The sequence below is a fragment of the Mercenaria mercenaria genome, chromosome 7, assembly GCF_021730395.1.
Source record: "Mercenaria mercenaria strain notata chromosome 7, MADL_Memer_1, whole genome shotgun sequence".
NCBI classification, from domain to species: domain Eukaryota; kingdom Metazoa; phylum Mollusca; class Bivalvia; order Venerida; family Veneridae; genus Mercenaria; species Mercenaria mercenaria.
The window spans coordinates 60,805,138-60,821,608 of record NC_069367.1 but is presented as its reverse complement, the minus strand read 5'-3'; the positions used below and the strand labels follow the sequence as shown (position 1 = coordinate 60,821,608).

The window sequence follows — 16,471 nt, the reverse complement described above, 5'->3', positions numbered from 1 at the left end:
GCATTCAGTTCGTTAAAACATATTTTCATTTCCTTGATGAAAACATCTGAAACTCGTCTTCAAATATTTCGCGTGATTTTTAATCCTTATGTACGTAATAACTTCAGCTATCAAGGGCTGTCATTGGTTTACCTACGGTGGCTGATTAAGGGCATTCCGTTAAGTTGAATTGCACGCGGTTATTTAACACGTTTCTTTGTGTCGTCCTGGAGCATACGTCAACGCGCCGTAACGAAATTTTGAACGTTTTCTTTTGTATTGCGATGGTGCGCGCGCCAACGCGACTAAAACGAAACTGGTAACACGACATAAAGACACACAGAACACGACAGAAAGACACACACAGAACACGACAGAAAGACACACAGAACACGACAGAAAGACACACAGAACGCGACATAAAGACACACAGAACACGACAGAAAGACACACAGAACACGACAGAAAGACACACAGAACGCGACATAAAGACACACAGAACACGACAGAAAGACACACAGAACGCGACAGAAAGACACACAGAACGCGACAGAAGGAAATATTTAATTTCGTATTTAACAGAGAGCTCGAAGAAAAGCAACAAAGGGCCTATTCGATAATCGGGCTTTACGGTGACTTGTGTATACTTGCACACGTGTGTTGGGTACTAAACTTTCACTGGAAGATAAGAAAGCGCACCTGTTTTCTTCGAAGTGAAGAGAGAACGTCAACCGGTTGCTCAAAATTATTTATCACTTAAAAGGAACGTAATTATCCGAATTATGAAACATTCGACGATATGCGAATAATACAAAAACAAATGTTATCAAGAAGACTGACAAGATTCCGAAGAAAGCTTAACAACAGTAATAGTCGCTACAAGACTCATTTGAAATAGAACATTTTTTTACAAAATAGGTATAGCATCTTAATATAGTTATATTGATGACACACTTGTGCATTCTTCATAAAAAGTAGAAATAGACGTAAAAAGGACGAAATAATGCAATCTGCGTTGCGGGCGATTCTGTATCTTCACCGATAACATCGTCTTGTTCTCATTATACGAGACATAATCCCAGTAACTTTTAAAACGAAGTTATTCATTTTACTCATATTTGTCATAACTTCTAGAGATAGCATGTCTGGTAGCACAAAAAGTAATCAACAATATTTTTTATTATCAATTATTTACAGAATACGAAAACTTCTAACATTATGCACAGATAGTTCTACAAACATTTTATACAAAATTTCAGACATTTTATTATAAAATTTCAGACTATGTTAGCATTTGTACAACCACAACTCGTATCATCGAATGTAACCATTTGCACAGTATCTCCTGGACATGGGCAAATACCGCTTATCCTATCCGTAGTGTCGTCTACATTCATGATGACGTAACCTTCTTTCTTTGGGCGAACACAATTGGCTCTACATCGTTCGTCTTTCCTTTCCCAACCTTTCCTTATTTTTGTGAGATATCTGTCAACACATGGCAAAGAGAAAAGCACTTTCAATAAAATAGTTATCCATGGAAGTATAGACGATAAAAATGTTATGGATTTGTAAATTTTTCTTGGATTTTTAGACCAACCTGGTATTCCCATTACTAGCACGTGAACAACTGCTAAAAATAACGCAACGTGGCCAAGCTTTGACTGCACAAAACGCCATTCTCGCCAATTAAGTGTGTCTGTGACAGACGGTAAGGTAGAAACACAGACAAAACATAAAATAGTAAATGAAAAGATACCGGTCATGCATGCAGCCTCTCCTTTCCATGTCATCCAGTTAATATTTTGAAATTCATACGCTTCAGACATGTTATGTGGAATAACTATTTTCGTTGAATGGTACCATGATCTTAGATATGTAGGTGACATTATTAGTGTTGACATGATGACATGAATTGCTATCAATATAAATGAAACAAGTCCAAGTTGTTTTCTATTCTTCATCCATTTGTCTAACCACCTTGAGAATCGGATGTGTTTTGTCCCGTAATACAGTTGTAATGTTGCTGCAAAGCTGCTGGCTAAGTATGTCACAGACAATACTGTGATTCCAGTCATACAGATGGCTTTGTTCAACACCTTTACAAATATTTGTTCCCATTCGTAAACAGTCCTGTCAATGTAATAAATGAATATCAGATACAGTAGCCAAATGTTAAATACCGCAACAGTAAAGCCGAAAGGTCCGCGCCAATCCGGAAATAATCGCAGCGGGTGTTTTTCAATTCGTCTGGCTGCAAAGAGACCCCCAAAGTCAACCGGGGTAAAATTCATGTTACGTGCTATGTTTGAAACAGCTCCTCGTGCCATTTCGTTATTGCTGGCGATAAAAACTTGTCGGCTGCTCGTGTTGTAATCGTTTTCCATTGCGTAAGCGGAAATGACGTTAAACGCTTTAACCACAGAGGCATGTGGAATGAGCCTTTGGAGATATTCTGCGTTTGAATGAGACTCGCTAGGCCTGTCTCGATTTGAAACGTCCACAACAATTTTGCCGTCAAGTTTGTCATCATGCTCCTCCAATAAATCTTTGAAATTTTCAGCATGAATTGCCAAGAAAATGATAGAAACTGATTTAATACACTCCTCTGTGCTAACAAGAGACATGTTACATAAACATTCGTCTATTGCAGAAAGTGATTTTTCTTCCGGCCTTCTGCTTCCAATAATTACGTCATATCCGGAGAAGTAGAGTCGCTTTGCGAGTGCGCGTGCGAAGTCGCCAGTACCAAGTATTCCAATGGGTCGTCTTTGTTCTGTCATCGTGATGTCTAAAAAAGAAAAACAAGGAACTTGTACTTTATTAATTTGATTAATTTAATTAAAAATCAAACTATTCTAAAAAGTAAAAAAAAATGTTATTATGAAAACTACATGTAAAATAATCAAGATTTACCCTTTTCCAAACGCCGGGAACAGAATAAGTATTTTTATCCTCTTTTGATTCTTTTAATAAACAAAGCCTACGTTTATCAATTAACTCGGAAGCTATGTATCAAAATAGCTAAAAGGACATAATATCATTTAATATCATCACCGCACTATGAAATAAAATGCATCGTTACTACTCGATTAATTATTTTATACGCTACGCATTTGTTTAATTGAACTGTTTACTGTCACCTATAAATAGACAATTGTGGTTTTTATGACGTTGATTAAATCAAAATTGTTGAGTCATTTAGATGTACGATTGATACAACAGAAAACGTTGAAACCATATATGGAAAAAGGGATTAATGTAAACAGCACAGGATATATCAATTGTCTTTCCTGTTTTTCTAACCATGTCGTCATCCGGCACTTGACTCCACTCCACGACTCCACTCCATGTTTTGTAGTATGCCGCAGACGATAATACATTCGAACCAATATAATAATATGAAAAACATCTTTAGACTACTGTATATATATAAAAACACACCAAAATGAATGAATTAAGTTTTAGCTTTTTAAAATCATTATGCCACTGTTTTTAAACTATATATCACATACGTTAGTGAAGTCCTGAACAACACAGGATCAGCCCTTAATTCTTGTCTATTCATATTGATCTTATAGGAACTTATTTATAGACAGTTTACGAAAAGGGCCTAGAGTGCGGTCAGACCTCTGGCAAGAGCTCATCAATTTCAAATATTAAATTGATAAATGAGGATGTACTGTAACATGCAATCAGTCCGAAGTCTGATGGCTCATGTTAGAGAACGTGGAAAACCGTAAGACTAGTGTTAATGATCAAAGTCAGATAATCTTATTCTATCTATTGATGGAATAATACAATATTTTATCTCAACACCTTACTTTGTTCATATACGACTGGCATTACATATGATAGTACTTTGTTTGGCGTTATTGATATAAAGTAATGGATTTTTACAGTGTCAATATTTTCATACCGTCTGGATCGCTTAGATAACTTTTATTAGCTATGTCGTGTATCTTTTGAATATTGTGAGAAAGGGGCAAAACCATTAACCGGTTTAAACTATCTAGCGTAGTTTTTGCTATTGCCCTTTTCAAGGCCGTATCCCATTTGTTTCTTTTATGTTAGTTTTTATTCATTTTCAATATGCTTGTCTATGTCATTTTTAGTATTTTGTCTTCGTTGTCTATATGTTTATCTATGACATTTTGTGTATTTTGTCTTCGCGGTGTATATGTTTGTCTATGACATTTTTTTGTGTGTATTTATGTCTTCATTGTCTATATGTTTGTCTATGACATTTTGTGCATTTCTGTCTTCATTGTCTATATATTTGTCTATGACATTTTGTGTATTTCTGTCTTCATTGTCTATATATTTGTCTATGACATGTTGTGTATTTTGTCTTCATGGTGTATATGTTTGTCTATGACATTTTTGTGTAATTCTGTCTCCATTGTCTATATGTTTGTCTATGACATTTTTGTGTATTTCTGTCTCCATATTATATATGTTTGTCTATGACATTTTGTGTATTTCTGTCTTCATTGTATATATGTTTGTCTATGACATTTTTGTGTATTCCATTCTTCATTGTTTATATATTTGTCTATGACATTTTGTGTATTTCTGTCTTCGTTGTCTACATATTTGTCTATGACATTATGTATATTTCTGTCTTCATTGTCTATATATTTGTTTATTTCTGTCTTCATTGTCTATATGTTTGTCTATGACATTATGTTTATTTCTGTCTTCATTGTCTATATGTTTGTCTATGACATTATGTTTATTTCTGTCTTCATTGTATATAACTTTGTGTATCATTTCAAGACGTAGACATCCATACAAACACTACTATGGTGTTACAGTGTAAGTTGGCGGCGTTCGTTGAACGTTGCTGATTCTGTTGTATTTTTGTTCTTTTCTGTTTCTATTTTTATACTTCCTCTTCTATTATCTAATAAATATGTTCTATACGGGCAGTCACCTTACAAGTTCAAATTAGATAGATTTGTTTTATTATAGATGACCTTGTGTACTGTATTATTCAGTTCTGATTTTTGTTGTTTTAATGCAGGCAACTTTATTTTATGCTTCCTGTAGATATTTTTGTTTCATTAATCATACCTGTAAGAGGTACTGAATAAATTAAAATGCCTTTTTGAATTTCTTATGACAGTAATTTATTAACTTGAATTCATTAATTGATAAAGCATTGTTTACAATGCATGAAACATGTCGTAGGATGTAATAAAAATTACTTCATAATTCATTCTGACGTCAATAAACTGATTGAGTACTTACTGCACATGAAGTGATGTAGTTATATAAATAGTATGAAGCCAAAGTTAGATGTATTCATTTACAAATTGAAGGGTCTGAATACGCCCCGAGTGTGGGTGGTTATGCTGGATGACCTAGATTCAATATTTGTACATGATTATTAAATTGTCTTGAGTAACACAAACATCAAAATCAATTTACTTGTTGAAATCTTCAATACCACTCATGCCCACTTGTGCCTGCTAGAGCGGAGATAAGTTAAACAGAAACATGTAATTGACTGCATGATCTCAAGGGATCAGAAAATATGACAATGCGAAACAAAAAGACTAAAACTGGACTCTATGTCCTGGCCTTTGATTGGGTAGAAAGTGACAGTTACAGGTCATAATATGGTGACTGTTCAGCTTGTAATCTTAAAGAAAACATCAGGTGGCTCTTTGTGCACTATTTCAGGCACGGGCATATTCTACCTGTAGTAACTGGTGCTTTGACAACACTAATTTGCTAGTAGACTATTAGTTAGTAGTTTATGGCAAGCCAATTGTCCAATTATTACGTGAACCCCATTTCACGGTCGAAAAACTAGGATTAACGATCGATAAACTAGGTTTTTCGAACGTAAAACTAAGTTTTTCAAGTACTAACCTATATTTTCGAGTGAAAACATCAGATACCGGGCGTAGGATAACGTCGTAAACCATAGTTCACGCTCGTAAACGTAGGTTCACGTTCGTAAACCCAAGTTTACGGTCGTAAACATAGGATAACGACCGAAATTCATAGTTCAATCGAGAAACCTAGTTTATCGAACGTAAACCATGGTTTACGATAGATATACTAGGATTAGGAAATCAACTATCAATTTCGGCCGTAAACCTATGTTTACGGTCGTTAACCTATGTTTACGACCGTGAACTGGGGTTTACAATCGTGAACCTATATTAACGAGCGAGAACTATAATTCACGGCGTTATCCTATGTTTTCGCTCGAAAATATAGGTTAGTATTCGAAAAACCTAGTTTTACGTTCGAAAAACCTAGTTTATCGATCGTTAATCCTAGTTTTTCTACCGTAAACTAGGGTTCACGTAATTATTGGACAATTGGCTTGCCATATAGTTACAAATCGATAAACACGGTTTTACGAAGGTAAACTGTAGTTCACGGCCGTAAACCTAGGTTCACGCTCGTAAATATAGGTTCACGACCGTAAACATAGGTTTACGGCCGAAATTGGTAGTTGCTTTCATAATCCTAGTATATCAATCGTAAACCATGGTTTACGTTCGATAAACTAGGTTTCTCGATTGAACTATGAATTTCGGTCGTTATCATATGTTTACGACCGTAAACTTGGGTTTACGAACGTGAACCTACGTTTACGAGCGTGAACTATGGTTTACGACGTTATCCTATGTTTTCGCTCGAAAAAATAGGTTATTATTTGAAAAACCTGGTTTATCGAACATAAACCTAAGTTCACGCTCGTAAACCCAAGTTCACGTTCGTAAACATAGGTTCACGCTCGAAAATATAGGTTCAGGTCCGTAAACTATGGTTCACGGTCGTAAACATAGGTTCATGGCCGTAAACCCATGTTCACGCCCGAAATTCATTGTTGATCCTATAATCCTAATATATCGACCGTAAACCATGGTTTACGTTTGATAAACTAGGTTTCTCGATTGAACTATGAGTTTCGGTCGTTATCCTATGTTTACGCTCGTAAACCCCCCGGTTCACGCTCGTAAACCATAGTTTACCATAGTTTACGAACGTGAACCTATGTTTACGACCGTGAACTGGCGTTTACAATCGTGAACCTACATTTACGAGCGTGAACTATGGTTCACGGCGTTATCCTATGTTTTCGCTCAAAAATATAGGTTAGTACTCGAAAAACCTAGTTTTACGTTCGAAAAACCTAGTTTATCGATCGTTAATCCTAGATTTTCTACCGTGAACTAGGGTTCACGTAATTATTGGACAATTGGCTTGCCATATAGTTACAAATCGATAAACACGGTTTTACGAAGGTAAACTGTAGTTCACGGCCGTAAACCTAGGTTCACGCTCGTAAATATAGGTTCACGACCGTAAACATAGGTTTATCTGCCTGTCCATATTTACTTGTGAAATACAAGCCGTATTTTGACATAATCTATATAGGTATATAATAAGTAATAATATGGCTAATTCACGATAATGGACCGCCGATGTCACTTAGATGCATAGATACATGATATTCTGTCTTATTTTCTATACCGGATCGTCAGTTGACTGTCAGGGAACCATTATCGCCTTACTTACAATCTAAATGAGAATAATTTTCAAGTAATGGCTTAAATTATATTTAGTGTTCCAAACTCAGTTTTAATATTTTGTAGTCCCTCTCTACAGTCTTATCATCTTAGAATTCCGCTCACACCGATGCTAGGGGCGTCAAGTATGTTGTATATTTCATTATCCGTCGCGAGCAGACGCAGTCAAAACTAGTCTGCTATCGTTTTGCATGCTTCCAGCGGATTTTCTTACAGATTTTATGTAACAGAAAAGATAGAGGATACCTAATTAAACTAAACTAAAACGAAAATGAATAAATAAATTTATACCAACCAACCAATTTTAAAGAACGTTTATTTCGCTTATCCCCGATAGCTCATGTATCAAACTTCTAAATTTCACTTTAACAAATTGACTTCCTGGTTAAATACCACGATTTTGAATGATTTTATCAGCTTCCGTCCTTGGAATGGAGATATTTTGAAATTTCATTTGAAAATCATCGGACTGTGAGTCATATATCCTACTTGTTGGCCTCATGACAAGTACAAAAAGTAGTGCACTTAATCAATGACAAATGCACATTTTTGTTAATATCTAAATATGGATCTTTAAACTGCAAAACCAATTAGTACATTACCTTATGTTTTGTTCTTTCTTATTGTATTTACCATCAATTGAGTATCCTGGATGTTATCTAATATTTTTGTTGCTTGGTAATATTCAAAACCAGTAGTTAGAATGAACCCACAAAACAAGTGCAGCAAAATAAAAAGCTTAATCTTTGTTGTTATATAAGATATGAGCCGCGCTGTGGGAAAACCAACATAGTGGCTTTGCGACCAGCATGGATCCAGACCAGCCTGCGCATCCGCGCAGTCTGGTCAGGATCCATGCTGTTCGCTAACGGTTTCTCTAATTGCTATAGGCTTTGAAAGCGAACAGCATGGATCCTGACCAGACTGCGCGGATGCGCAGGCTGGTCTGGATCTATGCTGGTCGCAAAGCCACTGTGTTGGTTTTCTCATGTCGTGGCTCATATATACCTAAGGACATCTTTTCGTAAAACTTGAGGTACCTATTTAATGTAACTATCAATCATTTTGGACAACAGCGACATTTAAACCAGATGGTAAAATTAAGTTTTTTTGTAATATCAACAAACACCGAATTACTTTTTTCTTTTAATAACTTGTCTGTCTTAATTATAGAAAATAAAGATATGTTTATTACCAAGATTTTTTGCAAAGTAAGACATGAGAACCGAGCGGTTTTTGTAAAGAGTTATATAAATAGTTTTTGGCTTTATCATTTTGAACAGATATGAAGCATTATGCACAATTATTAAATATCTAACACTACTGTTGAAATATTCGTGGTTATATGTTGTTCATGAGATATTCGATAAATATGTTATTTAGATTTCTGGGATAAGCAGCCATTCCCAAGAAGTTCCTAGATAACATCATAGGAATTTCAAGAAAAGAATGATTAGTTCTATTGAAATTTCTATTATTTACAATAGAGCGTAATGTCGAGTTACAGTTAAAATGACAGCAAAACCGTATGATAAAATGAACGTTTTTTCATAAATGACTCAAAATTTGAGTAGCTACTATCTACAGAATATTTAAAACCCACTTATCTTGCAAAAACACACAAACATGCTTTTTCTAATTGTAAGAATTTATTATTTCCCCGTAGAAGTAGGAAAACGTAAAAAACGAGTAAATTCGGTGAATTTAAATCCCCCGCCAAGTAAGTTGTTTTGTGAATGAGGGAACTATATTTGAAAGATACTCATTTTCCAGATATAGACAAGTTATGCACAAACGGATCTTCAAAATATTTCTTTTACAAAACCAAAGAGAAAAGCTTTGCCATATAGTGATCTATATTTATATTAAGCTTCATGAAAATCCATTTGAGCCGCGCCATGAGAAAACCAACATAGTGGGTGTGCGACCAGCATGGATCCAGACCAGCCTGCGCATCCGCGCAGTCTGGTCAGGCTCCATGCTGTTCGCTTTTAAAGCCTATTGGAATTGGAGAAACTGTTAGCGAACAGCATGGATCCTGACCAGACTGCGCGGATGCGCAGGCTGGTCTGGATCCATGCTGGTCGCAAAGCCACTATGTTGGTTTTCTCATGGCACGGCTCATTTATGGGTTACTTTCTTATGTAAGAATTTATGAGCTTTAAAAAATTAAAGGCCAATAACTCTGCAGTTACTTGAGAGATCCTAAAGAAAGATACGCATGCATCACCGTCCTATAGTGATTTATATTTGTGTTAAAATGTCACAAAGATCTGTCGACGGATTACTTTGTATGTGTGAATTTATGGATTTCAAAAATAATATAAGGTCAATAACTCTGGTTGATGAAGTGATCCTAATAAAACTGCGTGCACCACCGCCCTACAGACTAGTGATGTATATTTGTGTAAAGTTTCATGTAGATCCACCAGTAGGGTACTTAGATAAGTCAAAATCCCTATTTTTTACCAAGTCAAGGGAAAACTGCTTTTACTGGGTCAAGGGGGATAATGCTATGTAGGGTAGGACCACATTCGTACAGATCGCATTTGTAACAGACTTCGTACGTATGCGATCGCATTCGTAAAAGGTAAAATGTGTTACGAATGTGTTTGTCCAACATGGGGGTTGACATGAGAAACACATATGTATCATGTTGACTTTTAAACTGCAAATGTTCAATCAGTTAGTTGTCATCGCAACATCATTAAATGACTGCCATAAACACCATCACAAGTTAGCGTCGTCGTCGTCGACGTAAATGACGTCATAAAATTATTTGAGCCGCATCATGACAAAATAGGACTTCAGGAATCTTCGAGGCTTTGCGACCAGTGTGGGCCCAGATCAGCCTGCGCATCCGCGCAGTCTGATCAGGGCCCACACCGTTTGCTGTTATTTCAAAGAAGGCCTATTCTATCTGAATATTAAATTTTCTGACCCTAATTCAGATGCATAAATGCATAGGTCAGCCTAAATATACACTTTCCGTAAATTCACGAAAATGTCAGAATGCCAATTTTTCCGTGACGTGGCTTAATTTTTATTATCATCATTTCTGCATCCACTACAACTATCACTATAATATGATTACAACTACAACTACTTCTGCTGTTACCTCGACTAGCTGAAATGTAGACCCACATGCTCAGGTCACTGGTTCGAACCCGGTGGCGACATACATTTGTAGCTATCTTTCGTCATCCAGAGCTGTTTCAAGTTGGGTGACAAACAGGAAGTTGCCATGTCCTGGGACAAATTATATACAACTTGTCATGGACGGAGTCGTTAGCATTAAGTCTAAGAGGGCCCCACCTTGTGTTGCGAACTAATGTCTATGAGATTTTAAGAAAATACACCTTATTTTTTAATTACCCTCACCCTACTGAGCCCGCCTGTGAGGTAATAGGCCTTCTTTTATCATAATCCCGTCGTGAAACAGCGCAGTTTGTGCGTTCGTGCAGTTATATATAGGTTCTTGTCCTTGGTATAACTTGCCCATGCATAGTCAGATTTTCAAATTATTTGACCAGAAATATCCCTCTAATTAACAAGAGGGCCGTCATGGCCCACTGTCGCTAACATGAGTAAATTACACTATACATGTTATTAAATCTGTGATTTTTGCGATTTTAGGGGCCATAAATCCAGGACAAATGGTGCTATATAGCTGGTTTTCGCAAGGAACCGAGATGTTAAAGATATATAACTTATATACAAGTTTGGTCAAAATGAAGTAATAAATATGGTTCTATTGTGTTCACAAGACTAAAATAAGCAAATTTGCCATTTCAGCCATAACTCCGAGACAAATGGTGCGATATGGTTGTTTTAAAAGGAAGTGAGATCCTATATAAGTTTAATAGAACTCAAATAATAAATGTAGTCTCCATTGTGTTGACAAGGATAAAGTCAGCATTTTTGGCTAATTCAGGGGCCGTAACTCCAAGTCAAATGGTGCAATATGGTTGTTTCTGAAAGGAACCGAGATCTTATAGATATATAAGTTGTGTGCAATTTTAGTCAAAATAAACAAAAAATGTGGTCTGTATCGCGTTCACAAGGCTAAAATCAGTAATTATTGCCATCTCAGTGGCCATAACTCCAAGACGAATAAGGTGATATGGCTGGTTTTCGAAAGGAACCGAGATATCATGAGTTGTGATCACAATAGCTTACTTTGTCACTTCGTACAAGTCAGCTAAAACATGTTACAAATGTGTTTCAGATGTAAAAATGCACTTTTTTGTTCATTTTTCCGATCGAAAATGACATGTGATCAGATGTCACATCAAAAATCGGCATCGATCACATTCGTCTCAAAAATTGTTACATATGTGCTTGATTTCTGTTACATATGCGATCTTATTTGTAACACCTGATACGAATGTGGTCCTACAATATGTGAGCAAAGGCCATGTGCTAATCAGTCATTGTATGAGGTTTGGTTTACCCTAATTGAAGTACTTTTTGAATTATTAACGTACCCGTTTGAGACATCGTCTGTAATACATTTCCGGCCGAAATATATATTTTTTTGTGAAATTTATGATGAGGCGAAGTTCGATTCTCTTTGCGGGACGTTTCTACATAAGGAATGAAAACTGCCTATAAATGTGTCTTATTTGAGTAGCAATTTACATATTAAAAATGTAATAACTTTACCTATTCGCGTACATGAATATTGTATTCATCACCAAGTATTCTTGCACATTCTTAAATATTCAGTCTGGTGTGTTAACGTAAATTTACAAAATATACTCTAAATCGCCCTTGAAAGATAATAAAGATAAATCATGAGTTCCATTCATTTTTCGCTCTTAGTTATGTAAACGTTTATTTCTGGCACGTTAATTTACTAACGTTGATGCATAATCTCTTCCTGGTCCTTTGTCACTTCGGCAAAATAAGTCGACTTTTGCAAAACACATTTTGCTGCACACTCAGTAGAATCGTTAAGGGATATTCAAATCAAATAGTGGACAAAAAATAACTAAAATCTTTGTGTTCCTTATGAATCTTTACTTTTATATTTTTTACATTGCTTTTTATGGGTTTCTAACAGCGACGATGAATATTTTAAGTCACACCGACATAATGAACCCATAGCCCGCTTCATTTCTAAAATGAAATAGTCCATCATTTAATTTGGGCAATACCATTTATTATTCAAAGGGTGTTCATTGAAAATTTACTGACGGAATAGTGACCAGTGCAGACTGCAAAGGCAAAACCACTTGCCGCCAGCAGGCTAAGGGTAAAGGTAGTATCGGGACTTTCGGAGGAAGACCCAAAGTGCCCTTGCCCGGCATTATGTCAGGCAATGGCTGGCACTTGACTAAAACCGACCTTCCGTAAGCCAGTTAGGCTTTTTCCCCGCATGAAATAATTCTATGCGGAGATTCCAACCAACAGTGACGGGGGACAAGTGAAATGAAGTCAGCGACTTTGCCTACCTATCAGTTTTCTTCCTTTGCTGAGCTATAAAATTTTGGAAATGAAACTTTTACCTGTGCTAAACGATATTAAAATCACATGTTTTATACATGCTTTGTCAATCGTGTGGTATTTATGGTTCATTAAAAAGAAATATTTTTATGATTGAGAAACATAATTCATATTTAGGAATGTAATATGTCACATACATTTCCAGCTGAAACCTACTTTTACGGGCAATTTATTTTATTTTCGAAATGCAAAAATGATAATTTACTAGCTCGGCATTTAATGGGATGTAATAATTGGACGAGGACCCCATTTTTATCTTGCATAATCAGTTCTGCAGAAAACAGTTAAATTTTTAAATGTAATCGTTATAAATCATGTTGTGGTTTTTTAAATGTCATTTGTAATACATATTTTAAAATATTTTATCTTATATTTAAATGTTCCGTTTTTTTCCCTCAAATGTTTTTATCAATATCTGGTTTTATTTGCCCAATGATTTCAAGTTGTTTTTTTCTTGGCATCCAGAGAAAACGTGTTTCTAACAGAGATCAGACTTTAAATATACAAATATAAATCTTTTAAGTAGAAAACAGAGAATACATTGTACGGATACCCGTAATACTATATATGTGTGAGATTTTTAGTATGGTCAGATGAAACTAATTATTGAATTATCAAAAATTTAGGTATGAGCCTTTCTTAACATTTAAATATGTCATGTCACCTACATAGCATGTGAAGGTACTCTCCAAGATTCATCATAAAACTACAAGAAATATGACTGTTGACGGTCACTTCTAAACATTTATTCTCTTTGAATTCGACAGTGTGTTTTTTTCTTGGAAATGCTCCTACAACCAAAAAGTATATACTAACATTGAAATAAGGGTCCCCTGCATGGGAGATTTACACCTGACACGTTAAAGAACCAGGGAAGCTCCAGGAACGGGGGCTTCTTCTGTATGCTGCAGTATCCTGTACTTAACTTGCCCATATGGGTTAATAATTACCGGCGGCAATTATAAATAAGCTTACAAACTAACAAATAGTAAGCAATCTCATACAGATGTTATTGTTCACAATGACCTTGTAAATCTCATGTTTATTTTATATCCAGATGGTTACTACATCAACTGCATTACTTTAATGAAGTTTATTACCTTACTTGAGACAATATACACTCAGTTCCAAAAGAAAGTGTGCACTTAGTTTTCTGATATTTTTTTCTCGGTTATTTTCATGAAAACTTATAATGTTTGGTACCAAACTTTAAATCAGTTCGTAAACAAATTGGTGTGCATGTTAGATTTTGAGTTATACCTGAGAGTTAGTGTATGAAAAAATGAAACAAAAACGTCGGGGAATTTTCTGAAATATTTAAACTTAAAAAGTGCACACTTTCTTTTGGAACTGAGTATATGTTGACGAGGATACATGAATCTTGTTGGTTTATCTCTGAGAACGGCATCCTGCTTAATATTAAATGGAATGCAACACTGTTTTAAGAATGACTTCCAATTACATTTTGACAATTATATATATATTATGATATATAATTATCATACAGTATTAGTACTTCATTAAAATTTTTTTATCTTACTTGAGGACGGCACCCTGCTTTACTTTGATAAATACATATCTATCTATCTATTAATTCTTCTGATAATTCTGCTGCTATTTTTCCCCAATTATAAATGATTTTTGTATATTATTTTTTATGTTTACCTGGGAACGGCATGCAGATGACAAAACTGTAAACTTAGTTATTTTCTCTAGTATTTTTGCTTTTTTTTTCGCACGCACGAACCATTAAAAGTATTATCCCCGAAAGTGTAAATATCTAAAACCTCGAAAATTATATTACGGATAGATTTGTTGCCAATCAAATTGCGCAATAAAACCGAGAGGGGGAATTAGCCCAGTATACAGTATATGTATTCTCTTACCTTAGAACAACATCCTGCTATTTACTTTGATAAATATATGATATTACATATTTTTACCCAAGCTTTGAAATTGATTTATAAAAGTTATATCTTACCTGAAAATGACACCCTGCTGTACTTTGAAGAAGATTTATAGGCCATGTTTGAGTCCCTTGATACGGAAAATAGCTGTCTCTTTAATGTAATAGCACGATCACAGCAACCATAAAACCACCATGACTTTATGATTTTAGTCCAACTAACGTTAACACTCCTTTTCAACCAATTGAAGCGAACTTCACATTTTCATAGTTTAGGTACGTCCTTCATTTGCATTGTAAATGTGCATTGTTTCAGGCAACTTTGAGCGACGCTTCAATTGTTTTTGAAACATTTAATATGCAGGCATTTACTGACTTAAATATGACCATATATTCACCAATCGAGTCGAGATATGTAACGACAGAATGCCCGTAGGCTGATAAGAATAACCGTTTGTTTTCCTTAAATAAAATTTGTGTGATGTACTGACATGTTATATGATTAATAGACAGGCTATGACAGCCTTGTAATTACTATACAGCTCGAGTTTGAAGATTGTTATAAAATGCATCCTCTACGAACAATTCTATCTTTATTTCGTCTTAGTTTCGCCCCTAAATGATGAAAATTCGACGCTAATTGCATTTTTATAGTTGCCACAAAATCAGATTTAGCCCAGATGTGACGATAAATTATTGTAATGCTTGCATTTTATATGAACGTTTCTGTAATATTTTAAAAGACATACTGATTAACCGAAATTGTCTTATAACAAGCGGACTTACCTTAAGCCCAACTTTATACAAGGGAAACAATCTGTTAAAGTGAAATTGTTGAGTGAACACTGTGTCTATGTTATATCAATGCAATGAAAAAGTAGGCTATCTATATTAAATGCTATGCAGGATAACACAGTCATGCATCTAACAATCCTGAAATTGTTTTCTTTGATTTTCTCATATTTCTAGATATATTTCCCATACTTTGACGCATTAATATGGGTAGCAGAAATGGTGTTCAGAGATTGATTCATTCTCCAGCAGTGGTATTTCAACATATTGCACTTAGTGAAATTCTGTGGAATTTGACTTTTTTAAAAAAAAAAATCGTCTATTTGTTGACAAATTTCACCTAAAAAAATGTCACAATTTCACCAGAGATGTAACTGACTTGATCTTTACATAGTTTTCTTTTCAGACTGTAGTAAGTTTTTCTCGTACTAGAGGTTAAAAGTGCATGGTTTTCATGAGCTACTAGGAAGCCTGCAATGAAGTCATATGATAGCGGAGTTATCCTCATTTTTTCCAAATATTTTACCGGATCAAATAAGTCTTTTACAGAAAATTATATATAATAATTATTTTTCTGACTGTGTACTTTGATGCAGTTAACTACACATACATCTAAAGTAGGAAGTGCCTACTTAAGGTTGGTATTTCTAGTTCCACTGCCTACATGATAACGTATCACGTCCACGCTCAATATGCATTAACATCAGATGATGATTTACTTTGTAAACTT

At 35.1% G+C, this 16,471-nt stretch overlaps 1 protein-coding gene across 2 annotated transcripts; it reads right to left on the bottom strand.

The window, feature by feature from the left end:
• Positions 1-1,215: 1,215 nt before the first annotated feature.
• LOC123554077 (metalloreductase STEAP4-like) lies at positions 1,216-15,327 on the bottom strand. 2 transcript variants are annotated; one of them, XM_053548498.1, is made up of 2 exons: positions 15,025-15,327; positions 1,216-2,770 (listed from the first exon to the last, which is right to left on the bottom strand). In XM_053548498.1, exons 1-2 carry the CDS (start codon positions 15,068-15,070, stop codon positions 1,257-1,259), a joined length of 1,560 nt encoding a protein of 519 aa, XP_053404473.1. In that variant the 5' UTR covers positions 15,071-15,327; the 3' UTR covers positions 1,216-1,256. The 2 variants fall into 2 exon arrangements, with proteins under 2 accessions (XP_053404473.1, XP_053404474.1); XM_053548499.1 differs by lacking the exon at positions 15,025-15,327 and adding an exon at positions 2,896-3,236.
• Between the last annotated feature and the right edge of the window lie 1,144 nt (positions 15,328-16,471).

What these genes read in the sequence shown, in the direction of transcription:
- LOC123554077 (XM_053548498.1), bottom strand. Translation starts at nt 15,070, where the DNA reads ATGGCCTATAAATCTTCTTCAAAGTACAGCAGGGTGTCATTTTCAG. An exon ending in CAGCAGGGTGTCATTTTCAG is followed by an intron (nt 2,771 to 15,024) that starts GTAAGATATAAC and finishes TTTCTTTTTTAG; the next exon opens with ACATCACGATGACAGAACAA.